The sequence below is a fragment of the Ctenocephalides felis genome, unplaced genomic scaffold (assembly GCF_003426905.1).
Source record: "Ctenocephalides felis isolate EL2017-DRISC unplaced genomic scaffold, ASM342690v1 CF-g0.4_SCAFFOLD_01170, whole genome shotgun sequence".
NCBI classification, from domain to species: Eukaryota; Metazoa; Arthropoda; class Insecta; order Siphonaptera; family Pulicidae; genus Ctenocephalides; species Ctenocephalides felis.
Genome location: NW_020537324.1, coordinates 28074625 through 28094137, shown reverse-complemented (window position 1 = coordinate 28094137; position 19513 = coordinate 28074625). Strand labels below are relative to the sequence as shown.

Genomic DNA, 19513 nt, shown 5'->3' with positions numbered 1-19513 from the left:
ATTTTCAAATATTATAAATATTTTTGATGCTATTATAGATATGTAATTTATAATTTATTATTATATAAATGTGTATAATGGTTGAACCTAAAAAATGTGTGCATCACAAGTGTTACCATATTACTAATAAACATTATTTAAAATTGTCATATGATGTATTTATTTTTAACTTAAATACCATCTCGTACAATGGCAAAAAAGTTTTACTTCAATCGCGTGTGAACCTTACGCGCACTCTTTATTTTAACGTATTCTATAAGTTAAGGAACATTCAAATGATGTAAAATAATAGAATTTTTATGAAGCGGACTTGTATCTCACAACATACAGATATTTCAATAACAAATTTTTAAATGTCGGTTTAATCTTATTACCGACTCTCTGTCTAGTTCATTGGAGTTTGCATTGGAAACTACACGACCATGTGACAAGCGAGAGAGAATTTGTGATACGTGAACCATGGACTACTAGAGCCCATGCTTTGCACCAGGTGTTGGAAAAATGAAATGTTTTTTTATATTGTACTTAGGGAGTGGACAGATGAGACAAACCCATTTTATTTTTATGCAGTAGAAATATTTTGTTTTATAATTTTACTAATACATTTTGTACCTTGGGTCGAAAAAGCCAGAAAGAAAATTATCTGGCTTATATTTGTTTTAATAATTATTGCCCCCGGACCCATGTTCTCGATGGCCACTTATATCAGTATATGTAGTTCTTGCATCTATTGATAATGAATTCTTAGTTTTATTTTCATTTAGAACTTTTCAGTAACTCTTGCAAAATAGCATAGGATATTAATGTATTTAACTATTTACTTACATTTATTTTGGTAATATGAATATTTAGAAAATACCTTTCGAATTTATTATGTGGGTTCAAAAGACCTACTGCTTTGTGAATATTATTAGAAAAATTATTTTCATATTTTTAGATAAACAAAATAATAGGTAAATAATATCTATTCACCACTATCGTAAATTTTACCAAACCTTATACTTGTTTCCAAAAATAGGTAGTAGTATTCAATTACCAAAATATTGATTTGCACTGCTTTCAGGAACGTTAAAGGTTTAAAAACCCTGATAATTCGTGAAAGCAAAGTTCCACGCGGAATCATTACTAGGGTTCTTTTATTTATATATTATATATTCCCTATGATGTAACACAAATCTGCTTATTTATTGATTTTCCATATTAAAAGCAAAGAACTCAAATTTTTGCATCACCTTCTAATTTTTATATTTCAACACCTACAGCAGTTCATAATATTTGAAAATAAGAGATAGATATAAAAAATGCGATTATAAAATAAAATATATTTCTCTCAGCGGTACTGTTAGCATTTGTAGACTGGAGTTAATTTTCAAACAAATTAACTATCCGAATGTATGTTTTCACATCAGGTAATTGCATTTTTATTATCGTACTTAATAGAGGTATAAGTAAATGTTTACGAAACCATTAGTCGGTCGTGCTAACGTAAGCACAATTAAAAGTTTTAGAAGCACCCATTGTTAAGCTTGGCGTTTATTATAATTAATTTCAAATATACTCCTCATTCTAGAATTTTTTTTAATATTTCATAACTTATGTATTTTTTAGAGGATAACCAATAAATTGAAGAATTTATAACATATTGTTAATTAAAGATGTAAAAAAAGTTTTGTTGTTTATTACTCATGTATCATAAAGAAATATGTGATTCTGAAATCAATACAACAAGTTTTAGAATAAATCTAGTAAAACTTATCTATTGAATGACTAAGCCAAAATTCTTATCAAACACAAAAAGATTAAAATCAAGATGGAAATGTGATCTTTATAACTTAATTTTACTGTATACATTTTGTGATGTTAAATTTTCATCACTGGAAAACAAATTATTTATAGATATTGAAAAAGTCAAACACAATGAGTACGAAAAATACTTCCCAAAAATGTTTCTAACAAATGCTAAAACCTTAAGGTTATAAAACATTACTATGACCTAGAAATGCAATTACATAAAAAGCACATGTAATAAGCTAATTTTATAAAGCAATGAACACTTTTAATACTTCTTACATAGATAACTGAATCTACTGCATTTTGAAAACAGTTCCTAAAGTTTTGTTGTTTACTCATATTTTACGAAGAAATGTGGGATTCTGAAATCAATACTCTAACCTCAAATTATTTATACGCCCCAAAATTACGAATAAGATAATTCTTGCGCAATTAGTACAAAAACGATTATATTACAATTTTGTGTAAACGTTTAAACGCAATTTTCGAAACAAGTGTTGCAACTTTTTTTAATTGAGTAATTGCGTACTATTTCAATAAAGCGAAAGTAGAGATTTATATAGAAGCATACCGTCGATATCTTATATTTGTCGACATTGTCGATATATCAACATTGTTAAATACTTCTCAGTGAACCACATGTAATACACACAATATTTTAATTTCATGTAATATTAAACACGTAGGTTAGCTTCAACTCCATATTTCTATCCCATTCCATTTCACACACGTCGATATAAATATATAACACATAATCTGGAAAAATCTGAAAAGGGGCCTAAATACATGATTTCGTAAGATATTCTGCACACATATATACACTATTTGGCGCAGTACGATAACAACTTTTATAAATAATCGTTCAGAATTCGAATAATGACGTTGATGCATCGTTAATTTTTGGCTGAAACTAAACTGTCCCCTAGTAACATACATCATGACGAACTGTCGCAACGACCAAGGCAACCATTTTTATATTTGATTTTAAATAAAACGTATTTGTAGATAAATCTGTATCATTCTTACCTGTAATCATCACCTCTCCGCATTGTATTTAATTATTCGTACTACCACATAATAAAATTAAGTGCACATATTCAACAAAAACAATTAAAATCTATATTAAAAACATCGTTCACTATTTCACTTTATAAATTCAACGAACAATGTGTCCACCATTTTGATTCTCCCATTATGATCGTCGTCAACACGAAATGAATAACAAAACCACCGCTAGAGGAGCTAGTATAATTAACGTTGAGGCACCAAATTCAAACTCTTCATTTTCTTAACTGCTGCCTTATTACTTATTATTATATTGTCTAGGACTGCTGCATTATACACACAGCCTTGAGAAAATAATTTATTATTCATGATGAATTATTTAAGCAATTGATTAATATATATACACAATACTTTAATGAATATATAAAATAATTCAAACAAAATGAGCTCAAGCAAAACTAAACTCAGATACTAATTAGAAAAAATACACTCAATAACATTTTGTCAAATTAAAAGTAGAATTGTTTTACAATATTTATCAATACTATTAATATGTAGTTTCAACAAATTAATATAAAATATCAACAAATCTATTTAAAAAAAAATCAATTATATTTAATATTTTAGGAACAGAAAGAATCATAACAATAATGTGTATCTTGGCATGTTAATCAAATGTTCTATGAAAAGCTCTTTCAGTACTACTTCTTAAAGTCTCTTGCATTCGTTCAACTTGTTGCAATTTCGCATTTATTTGAGCTGTACTGGCATCTATCCATTGCAAGGATGACATATGTGCATTCAAAATTCTTCCAACTTGAACAATCTGAAATTATAATCAGAAATATAATTTTTAAAGTTAACCAAACTCAAACATTGTCTAGCAATGGATTGTACTCACAGGATCATTAACATCTTGAGCTTTATTCGATTCATTTAAATGTTCAATAACTTCTTTCAAATCTTCAGCCATTTGTTTTAATTGAGTATCTAAATTTTCTGCTAGTTGATAACTAAAAGTAAAAAATTTCAATATAATTATTAGAATAAAACAAAATATAATAAAGTAATTCTTACTTACCTCTGTTCTCTTTCAGGATCTCTAATGGAAATTTGACTTAATTCCCTTTCTAAAGGTGCTATCATATCTTCTAACTCAATTTGTTGGCTCACAATAAAATCTAATTCATGATCAAGTGCAAACTGATCTAGTTTAATTCTTTCTACATTATCATTCAACATAACAATCTAAAACAAAATGAAAATATATAATGTCTATGACTTTACAAATAACTTTGAACTTAAAGAAAGTGAATTTTACCTTTTCACCATTTTCAATCAGTAATTGATCCCAAGCATTTACTTGTGTAGCTTGGTTCATGAATATTTTCACTTGTTCATCCAAATCTAGAGTCCATTTATTAATATTTTCTTCTAACTGGGAAAAGTTCATTGACGCAATAGGTACAGTGGTATTACCACTCATTCTAAAAAATTATAAATAATGTAAAATGTAAACTAGTACGCATATATAATAATATTTTTTTCGAATATTGATAAATATGTTGATAAAACAGAAAGACAGACATCTATTCAAGATAGTAAATAGAAAGAAAACTTAAATATTAGATATGTTTCTTAAAATAAATTTAATAGATTCATACGTTTCAAACAAAACTTGCATGGTTTGCTTCCACTGAAAAAAATTTAAACTATAACTCAAAATGTATGGATCTATTCAATTTATTTTAACAAAGACATTTTAGTTCTGTTTCTATTTATTTATTACCTTGAATGGATTCCATCAACATTTACAAAAAAAACTTGTTTTTTATTTATTTAATTTAATTGTTCGGGAAAGAGACCCTTATCAATTTATTAAAAAATCCAGGAAATATCAAATATATATATGTATATAAAAAAAAAATCACTCTAAAATAGATCATGCATAAGTGAAATTCTAAAGACAAAAACTCACACAGTGGTTGTTAAAGCTCCAGATGCTTTTGAAGATACTGGTGTAGTTCCAAACCCTGCAAGGCTTGTAGCAACTGTAGTAGAGGAAGTACTTGCAGGTAAAGAAAACCCAGTGGCAAAAGTACTAGTTGTTGTTGTTTTTGCTACGTTAAGAGAAGTTGACAGATTTAGACCAGTTCCAACAGTAAAACCAGTACCAGCTACCGTGGTTGTAGTTGTTGTAGCTGAACATGTTGCCGGGGTAGATGAGACTGCTCCAAATGCTATAAAATATTGAAAATGTAAAGAATTCCAAATTAGCATCCACACAAGATGATGTATTATAATCACATATAATTCTAAGAAAGAATTTCTTCATAAAGAAATTAAAAAACTTATTCATTATAAACAAATAAAATTAACCATAATTTAAATAAAAAAAAACTAAACTAACTAAAATTTAATCCAGTTTTCTATATAACATATAGAAATATAATACATAAAAAGTAGTTCAAATATTATTTTACCTTAAAAATAACATATTCAAAATTTTATTAAATTGAAATTTTAAAACTTAAATTTAAAATTTTGTATAATGTATTAATAATGAAAATGCACAAGATTTGAACATAGCTATTAGTGTAAGTTCTCAAATAAGTATTTGAATACGCATTCATAAATATTGTATTAAGTATTAAGTTCATAATATTTAAAAATAAAAGAGACTAAAGAGCATCTTTATGGTAAAATTATAATGTTTTTGTTGTTTGTATATCAAATCAAATGTGTAACAATTGAGCAACATTCTTAAAATGATTTGCATATATAGAAAAATATCAGCAAATAAAAAAAATTATTTAGAATTAATGCACGTCTGTAAATATTTATTACTTGGCAGAGCTGTTGTAGAAGCAGTTGTTGTTGTTGATAACCCAAATGACAACGTAGAAGCTGTTGTTTTAGCTGTATTGCCAAAACTAAAACTGGGTGTTGTAGCTGCTGATGCTGCTGGTGCTGCAGTTGTAGTTTTTGCCCCAAATCCAAAATTTAAACCTATTATAAATTAATAATACAAAATAATTTCCAGTTTAGTTTTCAACATACTATAAAATATTAAGACAAATATTTTGTTGACAAAAAATATTAAATTACCATTCAAATCTAAGTCAGTAATAAATAGCGGCTATTTATTTACCTGTCCCGGTTGTTCCTGCACTTGTTGTCGTGGTGGGTGCTAATCCAAAACTTGTTGTATTTGAACCGAAACCAGAGGAAGCTGTACTAGCAGTATTTGATAATAAACCAAACCCTAAGAAAAAATAAAAATGGTATGTAACAAAGGTATGTAACTTCTTGCATAATTTAGCTCTAGTATACAAAGGCTATGTACCTGTAGTTGGTTGAGTAGTAGTAGTTGCTTGAGGAGTCGTTCCGAATGACAAAGTTGGAGCTGTTGTTTTGGCTGCTCCAAAACTAAAACCTGCAATCAAATAAAATAAATAAATAGACTGTAACGGTAATAACAAATTTTATTGGATCATCAAAACAAACCTTGAGCTGGTTGTTGCTGAGTTGTATTAGTTGGGAATCCAAATGCCGGAGTTGCAGTTGTAGATCCAGCATTTCCTGTGTAAGTTTAACCAAAAAAATAAATTCATTACCTTGAATTAAGAACTAAATTTGTCGGCATCAATTTGAAAACAAGAAAAATAGTATTGCTTTGACATTTCGGTTCTACAACTTTTATTGCCAAAATAATGTAATACAGGATTAATAATCAATATATAATTAGTAGTCTAAATTTACCAACTTAAATAATTAAATGATCAAATTGGAGTGATTTGATAACTAACCTGGAGCTGACTGTTGGGCTGGATTTGCCGAAAATCCAAAAGTGGGAGCAGGTGCACTAGATGTTCCTAAATATTAAAAAAAATCCAAAATAAATAAATCCTTATTTAGTTAATAATGTAAGTTAAACATTACCGAAAGAGAAAGAAGGAGCAGCACCACTAGCCTGAGTTGTCTGTGTACCAAATAAATTTTTTGCTGAAATATTAAAATCATAATATTTAAAAAAGAGGTTGACTATAACTTAAAGAAACATAATAAGTAAAACAGTATTACGTGCTACAGTGTTTGAGCCTGTGTTTCCAGCATCCCCAGCCCCTATAAAAACGATATATTAAATTAATAATTAGTTGCTTTATATATTAATAATGTGAAATTACCTTTAGGGGTATTTGTTACACCAAAACTGAAATTCATGTTTAAAACGGACGCAATTATTACATGAAATCATAACATAACCTAATATTCGCGCGTCAAATTTAGACAAATAAAAATATACCTTCATACGACAATAGTGCCATCTCAAGAATAATTATCAGGGCAAAACTGAAACATTAAAAAAATTAAACTAAAGCGTTACTTTGATTTCGAAAAATCTATATTTGTTTCACATTAAAATAAGTAAGTAAAGATAAAAAATAAATTTACAATATTTTTCAATTTTTTCCTGAAAATAAACATTTGGTTTTCAGATCATGTTTTTGTTTTCGTCTGTTTTTTATATGATTATCATCATAGCTAAAAGAAGTGTTATTTGATTGATAAAAAAAAGATTATCATAATATTTGAGTGTTTAAATTTGTAAAAGTAATGTTTTACAGAATTTTTTATTGCCTCTTCAAAGCTAATTAGTACATCAAAAATCATTTGTAGACAATACATTTCATTGATATAAAAATATCTATAAATAACAAAATATCAACCTCAAAAGTTTTATATATGCACAATATAAATTCATTTACTTGCAAATAAAGTATTTAAAAAATGCATATTTTACATAAACAATTTATACAGGTTGCGGATTATTTTGCCTAATAATTTCTTTCACTGTATCTAAATTTCCTAACTGCAATTCTATATATAAATCTAACATAGATACAAATACATTTCTTTCATCATTTTTTAATTGCTGCAATAACATTTTAGCTTTGGTAAAATCACCACGTATAGCTAATGTAACAGCTAAATTATATGTTGTTATCTGCTTAGCCATTTGCACATTTTTGATCTCCCAAACCGTAGGCGGTGTTGTTTTCGAATTGTTATCATTTGAATAAATTGTTGAAATGCCATTAATAGAATCAGGATCTAAATGATGAACTGCTTCTGATATTTTGTTCATCAACACTAAGGCCTCAGCACAGTATAAATGTCCAAGCATTCTGAAATAAACATAAAACTATAATTTTTGTTTAATAACTTAATGAACTGGAATAAATTCATACTTATGGGCCTCATTAACTTGAGATTGTGTGAGTAAAGTTTGTGCATGTTCTAAAGCTAATGAGCAATCTCCGATGCATAAACAAACAAAAGCACTTGCCGCCAAAGCTGAGTTGCGCAATGATGATAATTCTCGAAGAGGTATTCCATATCCCAACTATTTAAACATGGGATAAAAATAAATATTATTATTATAATAATTTAATAAACAATGTCATACTTTTACCTCAGTTTGTTCAGTAACAAGTTCTTCTTTTGGAAGCAAATTTAGTACAATTTTTAAACAAAGTAGTGCAAATTCTAAACTGGGACTCGGTATTGCATATGATGATTGGCTGTCATCACTATAAAAATAACAAAAATAATTAAAAAAAAATAACACTATTATTAATTATCATATAAACATACCATGTGTATTTCAGAGGAGTGATATTATTTAAAATTAATTTTTTATGTGCATTTTTTCCAATTACTTCGTGCACAATGGGTGTTTTATTTTCTGCTTTCATTTGCTAAATATTAGAATCACATTTAGAATATAATAAAAATAATAAAATATTAATAAAAAATTACAATAAACTATGTAAATTGAATTTAAAACTAGAATAGAAGTATTACCTGATGAACCATTATGCAGCACTCTGCAATTCTTAACCACAGTTTTGGATTATTATGCTGATAATGTAAAGGTTCCAATAAACATTCAAATGCATCACGCGGTCTACCACTGAAAAGTAAAGATACTCCAAGGTTGTATAATATTGAATAACGATGCATAGATGATGCTATTTGAAGTAAAGGTTTTTTATCCAAAGCTTCAGATGAATCTGCTACGAACAAAATCAATTTACTAATATCAGGTATGTATAGATAGTTTCAATTTTTTTAAAATGTAGGGATATATATTTTTTATTTTATAACAACAAAATAAATGGATAAAATCAAGAATTATTACATATCAAAATATATATTGAAAAAAATTACCTTCTCGAGTATTTTTTATGTTTTTTACCAGTTGAATATCTCTACTTAATGACTGTTGAAGTGAATGAGTTGCTAGATGAAAGTGACCAAGAGAAAATTCAATAACTCCAATGTTATTAAGAGCTAATATGGCAAGATTTTCATTGTTGGATCTATAAATCATAATTCTATTAAATAAATTTTGTAATATGTATATATATATATATATATATATTATTTACCCTTTTAATATACTAGTTCCATTAGCAAAATATGCATCTTTGCTTGGAGATCTAATAAACTTAATAAGTTCTTCATGAGATTTGTTATTGCCTTGCAAATATAATAAGCGAGATTGAAGAAACAAATTTTCTAAGTTCTTGAATTCAAAAATAAATTCATAAGCTTTAATAAATGAATCATTTATAAAATAATAATACCATTAACATACCTTGTCATCTGATATTGTTAGATCATGAACTAATTGCATAGAAAATAATGCTCTTTTACGATAGTAATCTAATCTTTTTTGAAAAATCTCTATTTTTATATTGAATTTCTCCTGAAATAGTAGATTTTTATATGAACTAGTTATTTGAACAACAACAACTTTACAACTATTTATTTACCAACACTTCACCATACATTTCCGATGATACTTGCAGTCTAGCTTCCATGCAATCAATTAGTTCTAGAGCATCTTTAGCCCTATGTGCATTTAATAATAATTCACATAATAACAATACCGATTTCTCAACCAAACTCTCTTCTGTTTATTGATTTATAATTGGAATTAAGTTTATATTAAATTTTGAATGCCTAATTATATTCATAATTTTATATACCTAATTGGTCCAAATGTGGCTGCACTTTTAATAACAACTTTAGAGCACTATTCGGCTTACATGAATGATATAATATAACAGCTAGATTATAAAATAAAGGGCACTTATCTACAGCCTTCAAGCCTTCATAATTAGTAATCTAAAAATTAATTGAATATCTAGATTAGTTTTCTGTACTATGAAAATAGACAGATAATTTTTGAATACTCTTACTTGGCTATTTAGAAATTGAAGTGCTTTTCTCAACTCATCAACGTTTTGGCAATTACTTTCATAAAAATCAGTTACAGCTTTGTTGTGTAATAATTTAAAATTATTATTGAGAGATCGTTCAAGCTTTTCCAATTGCTGATTACAAGCATTATAGTTTTTCCTATAGATTGTAAATATATTCATATAAGAGAACAGGTGTTGAATTTTTCTGGGGGTATAAGATTTAGCACAAACCTATTGAATTCAAACAAGGCTGTTAGGGCAATATCTCTTTCTTGATCTGAGACCTCTACATCATCAATATCTGTTATTTCATTAGTTACATCAATCATTTTTAATATTTGTAAAATGTAAAAAATAATTGTATTTCAAGTAATTTTCAAAGTAAATTTCAAGTTGCGAATATATTTATGTAAATAATTTTAAGCTACATAGATTTCAATACAATTTAAAATATTTATTAATCAATAATTTTAATGAAGACAATTAATTTATTTATTATAATGAATTTAGTATAAAATTTTGGTGACATTGTTTAGATTTGACAGACTTGAAAAATTTTGACAGTCGTTTATTTTCTCAGTTGGCAAGCGTTGAATAATTCAACTGTTGGTTGGTTGGTATTACCAACGATATGAACTTGATAAGATAAACACGATTAGAAATAAATTATTTATGTTCGCAATTATTCGTATTTATTGCGTATATGATATTAAATTTGAATTATACTTTTATTAAAATATTTCGAATAGCTTTATTATGCCCAACTTATTTAGCTCTAAATAAAACTATTGTTGGTTTAATTATTCAAAAGCAAGTTTTTTCTATGCAAATTTCTTCTGAAATAAAATACATAGAGCTTTAATTGTAAATATAAATGAAGTATTCACTAAAATTAAAAAAGTGTAAAGATAAAAGCATTAGTAATAAAAAGTGAGCCCAATTGAACTTTGTTCAAAGCGTGTGTAATCTGACAGTTCTATGATAAATGACAGTGACAGATAGAGTTTTTAGTGATGATATTTAATAATGACGAAGTAAATTAGTTACCTTGTGTTTGGTTGCGTCAACGAACGTTCAAGTAGACAAATTAAAATCCTCAAGTCTTGAGATTTAATGTCAGTAAATATTTCTATTAAATCTGGTGTGTTATTGCTCTGTTGTAACAAACTGTCACTTTGTGTTTATGGTACTAATCAAATATTAAGTAATTTAAACTAAATTGCGTGTTAAATGGCAGATAATGAATTGGCAATATCAAAACCAAGGTATGATTTATAATTGATATCTATTTTTTTTCAAAATTTGATTACTTTACCTTGTGGTGCTTTAGATTAAATTCACACTGCATATTCTGAGACAAAAGTATTCCTTAAAACTTTACATTTTAATGCACTTTGTTATAGTAAGTTAAATAAAACTATACACAATATGAATATAATTATTGCAAATTTAAGTATTTCTATATAAGTATATAAGATTTGTTAGCAGAGATGATAATAAACTATATACAATTCTCTACAATATTAGAAATTGATAGAAAAATAGTTATCCTGGACACTAAATGCATGTTTTTTTATGAAAGTTTTTCATTTACAACTAATTGGTTAATACTAAAATTATATGAATAAATTCTTGGTGGACATAGTGCCAAATAATAAAGGTAAAGGTAATTTAAAACATCTTATAAAAAAGATTAAAGGTAAAGATTTTAAAACAACAACTATATTATAGATGTTCTAAAATTTAAAATTCTCTTTTTCACCTGATGTTTTCACTCTCCAAGATTTTTTATTCATTTATTTTAAAATTGATCTTGAATAATATCAAATAAACCATCCTTAACCATCCTATATGTTTTGAGAATGATTCATTTGATATTAAAATATGCATATATATATATATATATATATATACATATATATATATATATATATGTAATTAGCAGCCTAATCATCTAAAATAAAGAACAATTTATTTCTATAAACAATATTTATTCTGGAAGGTGTGAATTTTATCATGATCAACTGCGTATTTCACGAAAAAAAATATTTAAGATATAAATTAGTTTGTACTTCTAATAAACATCTAAATTAGTTTTTTTAGCAATGTTTAGATACATAGTAATTTGTGTTTTTGTTCTTTCAAGGCCAATATTACAGGTTTTTGATATGTAACAAGCATGACATGCACAAGTAATTGACCTGCGATTTTATAACATCATAAATGTTCGAATATTCTAGTATAACGAAAAAAATGTGTATGACTTGCCATATAATAATTTAATAACCATGTATTCATATTTTTATCATAACATATAATAATAGTAATTATAATTACTATGAGCAATATTTAAAAAAAAATGGAAAAGTATTATCGCGTCTCGCAATAAATTTTAAAGTATTAAAACGGTTTTGTGAGATTAGATTTAGTTTTCTCATGTACAAAAATATTTAATTACTAAAGTAGTAATTTATCCCCGATATTTTTAGAAGCAATATTTGTTCCAGATTCAAGTTTCTTTGCCCGGGATTAATTTTTTTAAAAAAAGTTATTATTCTCAGTATATCCTTAGAGTGATTTTTACAAAATTTGAACACAAAAACTGCTCTAAAAGCGATATATTGAATATATTTACTTCAATATATACTATTTACTAAAGTTCATCATAAAAAACCGAAACAAATCTACTAAAAAGTCTACATTCAAGACAATTTCATCAGAAAAACTATCTGTAAGTGGAATTCTGTCTTAAGGCAATTAGGGCATCGTGCCTTAAGGCAAATTGCTGGAACTTCCCGTACCAAAAATTATTATTTTTTTTAAAAACGATTAACATTTTTGAAAAAAATTTACTTCGAAAAAATAAGATTTTTGAGAAACTATAAATTGGACAAAAAATTACTTTTTTTTGAAAAAAAAAAGGTTTTTTTTTTATTTTGACATATTTTGGAAGATCTGAACTTTTTTTCAAAGCAATCGTACTGCTTTAACTGCTAGAGAAGAAATGTCAAAGCGCGTAAGCGCCGCGTCGCTGTCTAACGGATAAACATGTACGGAACCCATAAGAATGTAAACAAAATTTATACTTATTGTAAAAATCTCTATAAAATATCTGATAATTTGATGTGCATATGTTTAATGATCATTTTTGACCGCCAAATGGCATTTTTTTAAACTTTTTTGATTAGATTGGAAACCGCTAGACCTGCCTTCATGAAAATTTAATTCATTCTTCATCTTGTTAATACAAGTAAAATGTTTTTAGAATTATGAAATTCGGACGCTCCGTTCTCATAAAAACCGAAAATTCGTATCCGCACACACACATCATCCATACACACACACACACACACGTACACACATACATCCATTTTTTCTAGGGATGCCAAAATATTCAGAAATCTTTGAAACGTAGATATATAAAAATTTTCATTTTCGATTTTTTTGCGATTACTATAACTTGCCCTAGGGAAGTTAATAAGTATAAATGTTATAAAGTTTTGCAGTATCAGTAAGGATTAAAAAAAATTGCTCAACTTAAAAAAAAAAAATACGTATGCATTCATACAATTTGTTATATATATTATATACAGAGCCGGTCCTGGGGCCCTCAGCGCCCCTCCTCTATTAGTTTGACTGCTTAAACAGTTTATCATTAAAATTTTATAACCATTTACGTTACTTTTTTTAAATATTTTTTTAATAATTCTGCATTTACTATTCAAAATGTAAGATATAATCTAAAAATCAAATGCTCACAATCAAATTGTTGTGTCTTCTATCGTTGTCGCAATAATGAACTATTTTCTTATTTTCAGTATCTTCATTATTGCTTGCAAGAATATTTTTAAATATTCAATTATTTCTAACACATGTACATATTATTCGTATAATATTAATATTTGGGTTTTGAAATAGTTTACTCATTTATTTTGGAGATTTTATGCGAATTAATCTATTGAGCAAATCATAGAGGGCAACAAATTCTAGCCTTTTGTTTTTTTAACATAACACTGGTACTTCATGTTGGATTATTCAATTTAATTTTTCATTGCTTGAAATCTCCAAAATTGCTTCGTAAACTTCTCCTAATTGATTTCGTAAGGTCCGAATTTATCTTTACTTTCCCATCGTGTATCAGAAGTTAGAATTTTTAACGAATTTTATAAATATTGTACAGAGATTAGTATAAGATGCAAAGAAATTATATACTTCTCGAATGATATTGAAAAAATATTACTAATTTCATATCCGAACCTTGTGTTTTTCGCTTGCAAAAAAAGTCGCATAGGCACATATGATTTTTGTACACTAGGGGTCAAAATAAGATACTTTGCCGAAGAAACCATATCTCTAAAATGAAATCTGATGTCCCGTGCATTCACCCAAAGATTGGGTCAAATTTTAAAAATCCTTGTTTTGGCTTATTTAGAGCGCCCCAGTAGTGTCCAAATGTAAGACCGACCCCCAGTAACTTTGGGACCTCCCTTTAGAGGCCCCGCATTCCAAAGTTGCATCATTGTGGGTACTTCAACATGACAAAAATCAGCGATTTTTTTATTATAAAATTTATTTAATCATAACATATATAAATAAAACTATGTAAAACTTATAAATTATTGCTTAAAGTCTTTTTTGGTTTTTGGCAAGGCTGAAAAATTAAGACCTCTAAGGGGAGGTCCCAGGTGGTGAATCGGCCTTCCAAAGTTAGTTTGGATTTGTCAAACATTCGGACGCGATTGGAGGTCTCTAAATGGGTTAAAACGGAATTTGTCAAAATTCTCAACCCCTAACTTTGGATCAATGCACTGGACATCAGAATTCATTTTAGAGACATCGTTTTTTTAGCAAAGTATCTTATTTTGATTTCTAGTATCCGAAAATCATATGTGCAGAAGCGACTTTTAAATCGGCCAACCCTAATATATATGTATCGAGTTATAAAAATAAATATAAAGTTATTTGACTTATTACACGCCCACCCTCTTAAAGTTTTTGTCCATGATTTAAAGTTAAAAAAACTTGGTCACCTTAATATTACGCTAAATTGTATACATTAATATTTTTCTTATACATTAATTTTTACGTATACATTAATATTTTTATGTATGTAGCGAAAGTTATTAGGAATTTGAGGAAATGCTAATTTATTGTGATTAAGTATAACTAATTTTAGAATATAATAACGAATTTCTTATTTCTTATATTATTTTACATTAATGCAAACACATTAATTGATAAAATTCTACAGCTGGTTTTGGAGTTGGATGAATTGGACCCACTCTTCAATCAGCATGCTGAGGACAGCAGAGAAAACGATTTTATCGTGTAAGAATGTTTCTCTTTGCATATTGAATATGACTAATTTTTATTTTTACTTCAATCCAAAAAAATCTAATCATAATCTTTGTAGGTTTAAAAATTCCATACCGTGGTTGGTACGTTGATATAGGTCCGGTTGTGGGAGCGGCGGATAAAATATGGACAATTTCGTTGAACGAAGAAAGTACCAAATCCCCCTTGGTTTTGCTCCATGGATTAGGCGCTGGGGTAGCATTGTGGTGTCTTAATTTGGATGCTTTAGCAAAATCGAGGCCTGTGTACGCCATCGATGTTTTAGGTAATAAATATTGTTTTTTTGATTAAATTAATCGACGTGTTGCTATACGATATATAACATGAAAAATATGGCATTACTTTCAGTATATAATTTCTTTGATTTCGATTTTTATTGAGGCAGGTTTTGGCAGGAGTTCTCGTCCTGGATTTAGTAGTGATGCGCAGGAAGCAGAAAGGCAACTAGTTCAATCCGTAGAAGAGTGGAGAAGAGAAATGAATTTGGATTCAATGATAATATTGGGACATAGTATGGGAGGATTTTTGGCAGCTTCCTATGCTATTCGATATCCTGATAGAGTCAAACATTTGATACTGGCAGATCCATGGGGATTTCCCGAAAAACCGCAGGTAAAGAAAGTTTATCAACACTAATTCAAAGTGCTAGTTTAATCATTACTAATTATTTATATTATTATGAATATTTTTGCAACAATTTTCAAACGAACTTATTAACTTCAAGAAGGGTTAGTTGTTGTAATCGCAAAAAATCGCTAAAGCTAGTTCTAAGTGCTCGTTTAATCATTACTAATTATTTATATTATTATGAATATTTTTGCAACAATTTTCAAACGAACTTATTAACTTCAAGAAGGGTTAGTTGTAGTAATCGCAAAAAGCGGTTTCGGAGATCTAGTAAAAAAAAAAGTAAAAAAATGCCACGGTCAAAAATGATCATTAGACATATGCACCTCATATTATCAGATATTTAGAGATTTTTATTATTTATGGGGCACAACTAGTGTAACCGCCTAAAAAAAAGTTGATTTTTGGGAATTTATTTCAAAAAAACTACTTTATCAATCATTTCAAAATTTTAGGAATATATTCACACATGTTTTGAGAATACTTAGTAAATTTTTTGAAGAAAAAAAATTAATATTTTTTATGTTATCGTCGATCTCGAACGGCGCGACAAAAAAAGGCCCTTAACTGCTGCAGTGATTCCGGCCTACTACGTGGATGAAATAAAAAAAAAATCTCGTTAAATTAGATAATATTGTCTGTAAAATGAACTACGATAAAAAAATAAATTAAACATTAACAAAATGGCGGCTTTTAAAAAAAAAGACGAATTTTACCCAAAATTTTGGTCGTTTTTCGACTGCCCAAATTCGATTTTTGATCCGATCAAAAAATCGATAGTTCATTTTGCAGAGAACTATATATAGAACATGTAAAAAAACTGATAGTGATCGGATCATTTGTTTTTGAGTAATCGCTGCAACAAATTCGGAAAATGCGGTTTTGCGATAAACGCGTTTGTAGATAAAATTTTGAAGTTATTTTGCAATCTACCGAAATATGAAAAAAAACAAAAAACGATTTTTTCGAAATTTCACACTAGTTGTTGCCCCTTAAATGTTCCTTAACATAGTTTGGCAGTTAGAGGTCGACGCGGCGCTTACGCGCTTCAATATTTCGTCTCGATGCAGCTAAAGCCGTGCGATTACTTTGAAAAAAGTTCATAACTCCCTAAATATTTCAAAATAAAATATTTTTTTCCAAAAGTCAAAAAAAATTAATTTTTGAAAAAAAAAAATTGGTACGGGAAGTTCCAGCAATTTGTCGTTTATTTAGATTTAGAATCAAATTTGTTTTACCAATATAATTATAATGTTAATATAATTATGGAATATGTGTGACATATAGGGAGAATAGCTACAGTTTATATGAATATGATCTGACATCAAAACTGGACCTGTCTTGTGGCACAACACACATACAACTAACACTAACATATCCCAGGGTTGTAACTCTCGTCTCAGAAGGTTGTAACTAATTAATTGATCTAGATCTCCAGAGAATTTTTCTGGTAGACCCCAAGAACCTATAAATAGTTAAGGGTAGGGATGGTGTACTCTGGAGTTGATGACCATCAGGCGATAATAATAATCAATAAGACGATAATATTGATTATCGTCACAATATACATAATGTTAATGTTATGTTAAAAAAAAAATTATGTTTGGCAGTTGGATGTCAAATTGAACTGAAAGCGTATTTACTCTTATTTATCTAATAATAGTGTCCAATATTCGTTTATTAACTGTCAAAAATGCTTTCTATTAAAAGGACGTTGCTGCAAAATACAACTTGCCATTTTGGGTCAGAGCTGTTGCATTTGCCGTGCAGCCGTTTAATCCTTTATGGGCAGTTCGCGTGGCTGGACCATTTGGTCAATGGGTGATCGAAAAAGCGAGACCAGATATTGTTCGTAAATATGCAGATCTGGTACCCGACTACGAACGGGTTATTCCGCAGTACATACATCAATGTAATTCGCAGACACCATCGTAAGTAAATAATGTACTTAATGGAGGAACTATATTTCATTACCATTATGCAACATTCTTTTCTATGAGAAGAGCTTTATATTCGCATACTTTTAAAATTTCTTAATTATACACAATTAATGATAAGAAGTGATTTCTTCTTATTCAATACTGTAAAAATGATGTGTAAACAATTTCTGATAAGTTACAAGAATTCAAAAAAAAAAAAAAAACATGATAAAAGTACTGTCATGATGAATTACATTCGATTCTGTAAACTGGTGCATGAAACGAAGTAAAATAGAAACTTAAGATATAACTATAGTTATATTTTTGGTTCCTGCTTTATCTGTCATTCCATTCAAACTATTCAATTTACTATGAATGATTAATAGATTAAAAAAAATTGAAAATCTAAATGGTTTGTAGATCATTTTGTATTTTACTTTATTTTTGTTTGTTAGAGGTGAAAGTGCTTTTCATGCTATGATGACCGGATTTGGTTGGGCCAAATTTCCGATTGTCAGACGCTTAGACCAGCTTAGAGATGATATTCCAATAACTTTGATCTATGGATCAAGATCATGGGTGGATAATAGTGCTGGTGAAACTATTAAACAGCACAGAACAAAAAGCTATGTTAATGTACAGGTGAGAAATACTATAAAATAGTATAGTATTTAGTTATAGTTACTAACTGGATTAAATGATTTCTTTTATTAAAAATTAATTTCAGGTTATAACAGGTGCTGGTCATCATGTATATGCTGATAAAGCACAAGTTTTTAATAAGCATGTCAATGATGCTTGTTCTAAAGCCGATAATGATAGGTAAATAATAATTATATATGAATATACATATGTTATTCATGATATTTAATATTTAATTTATAATGTAGAAATGAATCTGCAGAATTAAAAGCAATACTTGGGCCTGATGACAGTACTAAATAACTGATAAAATAAAAGGTCGCGTGTAATATTTTTAGAAAAATTTTATATTTATATTGTGTGTGACAGTGATGTATATATATAAATTTTATTTCATTTATTTTATGCAGGTGCAAAAAGCAAAAACCAAAAAATAGTACTTTTTTAGCTATATTGCAAAAATGATTCATTATAACCTGCAATAATGATTATAGCTATGCACTTGAAACAAATTATGAGAAAATAGAAAGAAATCAGTGGAATTTCTTCTATACAAATGTATTATTTTATGAAAATGAGGTAAAATAATTAAATTGATATTATGGTATACCAATTTTGTGATAAAATCCAGCAGTAAAATTGCAAATTAATTAATAAAATAGAGACCTAATCCATATATTTTTTTATGAACGAAATGGTAGTAACTATTTGAAATGAGTGGGAAGTTTTAAAACTATCATGCTCTATCTACTTGAATTAGTCGAAATGCTTTTTGATGATTTTAATGAATTATCTTATCCATATCAATACAAGATCAAATATTTAAAAAAAATTTAAATAAGTGAATAGTTTTATCATTATTTAATTTATAAACTAATTTAAATTAGATAAATGATATAT

General features: G+C 27.8%; 3 protein-coding genes across 3 annotated transcripts; 1 reads left to right on the top strand and 2 right to left on the bottom strand.

Annotated features, from left to right (window-relative positions):
- Window positions 1–3453: 3453 nt before the first annotated feature.
- On the bottom strand, window positions 3454–7079 carry LOC113368360 (nuclear pore glycoprotein p62-like). The gene is made up of 13 exons (XM_026609906.1): window positions 6984–7079; window positions 6880–6921; window positions 6739–6801; window positions 6606–6671; window positions 6304–6378; window positions 6143–6232; window positions 5948–6061; window positions 5644–5805; window positions 4775–5036; window positions 4118–4283; window positions 3878–4044; window positions 3698–3809; window positions 3454–3622 (listed from the first exon to the last, which is right to left on the bottom strand). Exons 1-13 carry the CDS (start codon window positions 7018–7020, stop codon window positions 3464–3466), a joined length of 1515 nt encoding a protein of 504 aa, XP_026465691.1. The 5' UTR covers window positions 7021–7079; the 3' UTR covers window positions 3454–3463.
- Window positions 7080–7609: 530 nt separating this feature from the next.
- LOC113367036 (CCR4-NOT transcription complex subunit 10-like) lies at window positions 7610–10399 on the bottom strand. Its single transcript, XM_026608665.1, has 12 exons — window positions 10302–10399; window positions 10068–10227; window positions 9855–9993; window positions 9639–9778; window positions 9461–9571; window positions 9252–9388; window positions 9031–9182; window positions 8665–8876; window positions 8455–8558; window positions 8273–8390; window positions 8049–8203; window positions 7610–7985 (listed from the first exon to the last, which is right to left on the bottom strand). Exons 1-12 carry the CDS (start codon window positions 10397–10399, stop codon window positions 7610–7612), a joined length of 1902 nt encoding a protein of 633 aa, XP_026464450.1.
- Window positions 10400–11026: 627 nt separating this feature from the next.
- LOC113368362 (protein ABHD4-like) lies at window positions 11027–19018 on the top strand. Its single transcript, XM_026609908.1, has 8 exons — window positions 11027–11335; window positions 15322–15398; window positions 15484–15690; window positions 15811–16037; window positions 17763–17983; window positions 18427–18613; window positions 18699–18793; window positions 18862–19018. The coding sequence occupies exons 1-8, from the start codon at window positions 11301–11303 to the stop codon at window positions 18914–18916; spliced, it is 1104 nt and encodes a 367-aa protein (XP_026465693.1). The 5' UTR covers window positions 11027–11300; the 3' UTR covers window positions 18917–19018.
- The last annotated feature ends 495 nt before the right edge of the window (window positions 19019–19513 follow it).